The sequence below is a fragment of the Dendrobates tinctorius genome, unplaced genomic scaffold (assembly GCF_039654945.1).
Source record: "Dendrobates tinctorius isolate UK_male_01 unplaced genomic scaffold, ASM3965494v1 ptg000531l, whole genome shotgun sequence".
NCBI lineage: Eukaryota > Metazoa > Chordata > Amphibia > Anura > Dendrobatidae > Dendrobates > Dendrobates tinctorius.
The window spans coordinates 122,838-129,136 of NW_027362190.1; the positions used below are offsets into that span (position 1 = coordinate 122,838).

Below are 6,299 nucleotides of genomic sequence, written 5' to 3' on the forward strand. Positions count from 1 at the left end.
CTGCACACAGATACAGCCCCACAGACCGCCACACACAGATACAGCCCCACAGACCACTGCACACAGATACAGCCCCACAGACCACTGCACACAGATACAGCCCCACAGACCACCTCCATCACACACATTCTCTGCCCATCAGACTTACATTGGACTCGCTACGAGTACCTGAGTATTAGGAGCTACTCACTAATCCCTATCCCTGACCTGTGTGAATACCTCTCTAAGGCTGATGTCTGAATTCCTGGGTGATTGTGGACACCTCTGTCAGAAATGCCTGCATTTATGGGCAAGTAGTGACCTGCTGTAATTAAAAACACCACCTGGTGGAGGGCGGAGTGCTCGGTCAGTAAGCCAACATACAAAAGACAAAAAAACTGACTGGCACATCCAGACCAATGTGAATAGGTGCACACCAAGAGGAGCTACCCTCATATACAATATACAAAGAAAGGTTGCACTCTAGCATGCTATAACATGTCAATGTGGAATATGTGAAAATTGACATATTCCACATTGACATGCTTTAGCATGATAGAGTGCAACCTTTCTTTGTATACTTTGCCTGCTCCAGTCAAGGTGACCGAGATGCTGTCTTCAGCTGTAAAGGAACCGGACAAGCCTGCTTTTTTTGACTGATCAGAGAGAACGATCACACCACAAGTTTCTCAATCCACAGTAACATCTCCACCTGCAACTCTCTCACGGTCCAGCAGTTTGTCCGGTTCAACGTACTTCACCCTCTCTCAGCACTGCAGCCAGCCCATGGTTCCGCAGTTGTGGTCACGTAAAAGATAGCTTTGTCATGCATAGGAGGAAACAAAGAGGATGAACTCCACTATCTCCAATTTGTTGGCCACGGAAATGCTACCTTTCTGCCTGATTGATAGACATTTTCTGAAAGCTGATAGCCGTTGCAGTCCCCCAGTACCAATTACCCAGTTGCTATTACTTTTCTAAGAAAGCTGTGCCTGTGCTACACCAGCATTTGTCAGACATCACCCATTCCATGACAAAATCGCTGCCTGCCAGAATGCATTTCACCACAGACACTTGGACGAGTAAGCATGGCCAAGGGGGTTACATCTCGCTGACTGGGCACTGGGTGACTCTGGTGGCTGTGGGGACAGGTGCTGCTCCACAAGTCTTGGAATCCCCAAGGCTTGCAGGACAAACCTCTACATTTAACACTTCCTCCACTGCTTCTGCCTCCTCTATCTCCTCTAGGGCCTCCACCTGTGCCCTCAACCTCTGCCTTAACGAGACATGCATTCCAAATGTGGAGAAAACCCCCACCACCTCTGTACAGCTCAGTCAGGGCTCTCTGCAATCAGGCAGTCTTAAAATTGATGTCTTGGAGTTTGCAGTCATACAGCTGAAGAGCTGTGGACAGTTCTCCAGGCTGTTTGATCAATTGCTGTCTCCGCTGACCCTGCATGCTGGGAAGGTGATAACGGTGCAAACCTGGTGGCGGCCCTACGGCAAGGCAAGTCCACACATGTGCCTTGCATGGCTCATGTCCTCAACCTGGTGGTACAGTGTTTTCTCAGCCACTATCCTGGCCTGGGTGAGCTGCTCCAGAAAGCACGCAAGTTGTGTGCTCATTTCCGCCATTCGCACCCCTCTCCTCATCGACTTGCATTGATACACGGTGGAATTCCACCCTGCACATGTTGCGGCGACTGTGGCAGCAGCAACAAGCCCTGATGCAGTATGTCATGTCGTATAGCCTGGGCCAACACAGTATGGACATGGCGCATGTCACATTTACAGGGTGCACACAGATTAAGGACCTCTGCACCCTTCCGCAGTTTTGAAATGGCTACTGAGATGGTTATCACTGATGCCACCATCATCAGCATCACTATTCTGGTCATCTATATGCTGGAGAAGACTTTGAATAGCCTGTGGGAAGAGATGGTGGTCCCAGAAGAAGAGGAGGAAGCAGTGGAGGATGCAGAAGGGATAATATTGTCTTTAAGTTCAAGACTGTCGCCACACAGGTGGGTGCCAAGGGAGGGTGGAGTACTGTGATCGACGAAGGCTGGTGATAACAGACAAGCTGTTATTGAAGGGGCAAGATCCAAGGAACAAATGGAGGAGAAAGAGGTGATGGGCGAGCAACTGTCAGATGAAGAGGATAATCCTCCCCTCTCTGTTATTCGTGGTTGGCGGGATGGGATGGAGGAAACGAGCCTCATTGTTACCCAGCCACCAACACAGCATGGGCTTGGACCTCATGGTAGAGCCCGACATGAGTGCCTTCTTGCTGCACTATCTGCAACATGATCCCCGTATAGTTATGATTAGGAATAGTGCTGACTGCTGGGTTGCCACTTTATTAGATTCACATTACAAAAACAAATTTTGCCAGATGATTCCTGCCCTAGAAAGGGAACAGTGAATGCTGGAGTATCGAAACACGCTTTTACACAACCTTAGGAGAGCTTTTCCCCAAGACAGCAGTGAATCACACTATTCACATCGCAGCTGTAGACTTCCAACCTCCGGACCGTCAATTCTTCAACGCCAAAACATTAGCAGCAGCGGTGGAAGTAGAAGAAGCAATTTCTGTGAGTCCTTTGACACTTTTTTAGGCCAACGCATGACGTGGGTTACTTGCTTACGTATTTTACCCAAAATATTAACTATACCTCTCATATTTTTTATGTGTTTCTTGCACTTTATTTTTCAGGGTGCAGTTGGGCCCATTCAGTCTTATAAACTGTGGTGTCTGTTCACATTGGATGCATTTGGATGGCGCTAGGCAGCCCGCCTGATCTAATAGTATGGGCGTAACTAATAGGCTGTTAGCCTGGATGCTGTGCATTCCCATTGTATGAGCAGCGCCGCATACAAGTCTTCATTGTGCATTAATATACCAAGTAACCGCCCCTCCATACATTGGTAGGTTGTGAGCAGTTGTCTCATCGGTATTCTTGCACCTGTGTTGCCCCCATCCTAACTATATGGGCCCACTCACCCTGACAGTGCATTTGTTTGGAGGCCTGGGCAGGTAAGCATCTCTGCCTCTTTGCTGTGTTTTTGAACATTTGACTGAATTTTTATATCTACACATGATTTACACAAATTATATTTTCTTGTCTTAACTCTTTACTATTTAACATTAGAAGCTGTGTATTTTTGTAATTATTTGTACGTATACATGATTAATTACCACTTCTGTCTCTGTAAAAACAATCCCCTTTAACCCCTTTCTGACATCGGGTGTAAATGTACGCTGATGTCGGACACCCTCCTTTTGATGTGGGCCCCGACGCTGAGCCCACATCTTTTCTCGCACATGATAGGCAGATAACACATAGAACAGTCACAGCAAAATACCCAACAGAGTGCACATTACAGAGTCTCATCCTTCCGATGATTCACTCCCATTGTCGCTACCCTACCTGTGGCACGCACAGAGAGGAGGTAACGACAAGTGTAGGAAGATGACAATCCATACAAGGTAAAAGGCCAGTTGATCCGAAGATCACAACCTGGCATCTCCAAACATATCCATGGTTCAGCGATGGTGAATGGAGCAGATCTCTATTCTTCCAAGGCTGAAAACCCCTAGGTTGTTTCCTGTAGAATGATAGATCTGTGTCCCTCATAATGTAAAAACTATACGAAGTATATAGTTTGATGTCTGGGATCTGCCTATATGTAGCTAGTTTTCTGATTTGGATAACATGATACATGATTTAAGTTTTTTTGTCTTGTCTCGCTTGAATATAGATCAATATTAAATGTCTCCTGATAAGTCACCTTTGGTGAGGACAAAGAAACCCGTAGAAATGAGAAGCTTGGAGAGTGAGTGTGTATATGTCACCTCACCCTATATACTGAGATGTGGGGTACATGTTTTTTCTATTAGTCACCTTCTGACTAACCTTCAGGGGGTGAATTATGGGTATAGTGTATATTTGGAATTGATAAAGTTTAGTTTTATCCTTTTGTCAGCAAACATGAGGAATGACAAGAGACAACCCATTTAAGAAGATTAAATTTTGGTTAAAACTATGCCAACATTATGAACAAAAAAAGGGCTTCTCCCCTATGTGACATCTATGATGTTTATTAACAGTTGATTTCCAAGTAAAACATTTCCCACATAAAAAAAATGAAAAAGGCTTCTCCCCTGTGTGACTGCTCTGATGTCTAACAAGAAGCACTTTCTGGTTAAAATATTTCCCACATTTTGAACAGGAAAAAGGCTTCTCTCTTGTGTGAGTTCTCTGGTGAGGTGGCTCAATGGTTAGCACTGCAGCCTTGCAGCACTGTAGTTCTGAGTTTAATTCCCACCAAGGAAAACATCTGCAAGGAGTTTGTATGTTCTCCTTGTGTTTACGTGGGTTTCCTCCCACATTGCAAAGACATACTGACAGGGAATTTACATTGTGAGCCTCATTGGGAACAGCGATGATAATGTGTGCAAACTGTAAACGGCTGCGGAATATGTTATCGCTATATAAAAAGAAAGATTATTATTATTAAGATTCCATTTCTGGTTAAAACATTTCCCACATTATGAACAGGAAAAAGGCTTCTCCCCTGTGTGAGTTCTATGGTGAGTAACAAAATGTGATTTACTTGCAAAACGTTTCCCACATTCTGAGCAGGAAAAAAGTTTCACTCCTGTGTGAATTCTCTGGTGCTTAACACAATGTGATTTATGTGCAAAACATTTCCCACATTCTGAACAGGAAAAAGGCTTCTCCCCTGTATGAGTTCTCCAGTGGGAAACAAAACTTGTTTTCTGTGCAAAACATTTTCCACATTCTGAACAAGAAAAAGGCTTCTCCCCTGTGTGAGTTCTCTGGTGAGTAACAAGCTCTGATTTCTGATTAAAACATTTCCCACATTCTGAACATGAAAAAGGCTTCTCCCCTGTGTGAGTTCTCTGGTGAGTATCAAAATTTGATTTACGTGCAAAACATTTCCCACATTCTGAACAGGAAAAAGGCTTCTCCCCTGTGTGAGTTCTCTGATGAGTAACAAAATGTGATCTCTGGTTAAAACATTTCCCACATTCTGAACATGAAAAAGGCTTCTCTCCTGTGTGAGTTCTCTGGTGAGTAACAAAATTTGATTTACGTGCAAAATATTTCCCACATTCTGAACAGGAAAAAGGCTTCTCCCCTGTGTGAGTTTTATGGTGAGTAACAAAATGTGATTTACGTGCAAAACATTTCCCACATTCTGAACAGGAAAAAGGCTTCTCCCCTGTGAGAGTTCTCTGGTGAGTAACAAAATGTGATTTCCATGTAAAATATTTCCCACATTCTGAACATGAAAATGGCTTCTTTCCTTTAGGAGCAGTTTGTTTTTTAATGCCTCTTTTGTGACTTTGATTTTCCTTAGTAGTCGGTAATGAATCAGAAGATGGGACCTGTTTCATAGGATCAGATGACAGAACTTTGCTGTGAATGGATGATGATATATCTGGAGTAATGGCATTCACTTCAGTTGTATCTTGTAGGATCTCAAGATCATCTGATTTAAAAATTGAAGATGTCAGCTGTCCCTCTGATCTCGTGGTACTGTCATCTGCTAAGATAAAAAACAATTTGGAAAGAGAGTAGTAGTGTCTTTGGATGCCCATAAGGCCTTTGATTGTGTAGAATGGAAGTACTTATGGTCAGTTTTGATGGGCCTTGGGTTTGGGCCCAAGTTTATATCGTGGGTGGGGGTTGCTATACTCCTCTCCAACGGCAAAAATTAGAGTGAATAATTAATTATCTGATAGTTTCTCATTACAGAGGGGTACGAGGCAGGGATGCCCGTTGTCTCCGTTGCTGTTTGCCCTCGCCGTGGAACCTCTGGCCACTAAAATAAGGGATGCACAAGAGATAAAAGGATTTGTCTATGGAGTGAAGGAGGAGAGGGTGTCTTTGTATGCCGACGATATTTTGCTATTTTTGGAGGACTCAGGGGAGAAATTGGATAATGCGGTGGCATTAACTGAGGAATTCGGGGAATTTTCCGGGCTCAAAATCAATTGGGACAAATCGTGCATAATGCCCATTGATGAGGTAGATGGGGATATGGGGGAGGTGGGAAGGTCTGCAAAATTGAAGGTAGTTTCGAAATTTAAATATTTGGGGATACAAATCGCCCTTCCTTTGACTAGGTTTGAAGAACTTAATCTAAGCCCTTTGCTGCAAAAAATTCGTTCCAAAATATCAGCATGGAATAAATTACATCTTTCGGTAATTGGAAGGGTGAACCTTTTAAAAATGATTGTGATGCCACAGCTGTTATATGTACTGCATAATTCTCCAATTTGGATCTCT

The 6,299-nt window shown here is 43.9% G+C and overlaps 1 protein-coding gene across 1 annotated transcript; it reads right to left on the minus strand.

Annotated features, from left to right (window-relative positions):
* Positions 1–4,076: 4,076 nt before the first annotated feature.
* Positions 4,077–5,674, minus strand: LOC141078250 (uncharacterized). Its single transcript, XM_073565074.1, has one exon. The coding sequence runs from the start codon at positions 5,606–5,608 to the stop codon at positions 4,532–4,534; it is 1,077 nt and encodes a 358-aa protein (XP_073421175.1). The 5' UTR covers positions 5,609–5,674; the 3' UTR covers positions 4,077–4,531.
* Positions 5,675–6,299: the final 625 nt, after the last annotated feature.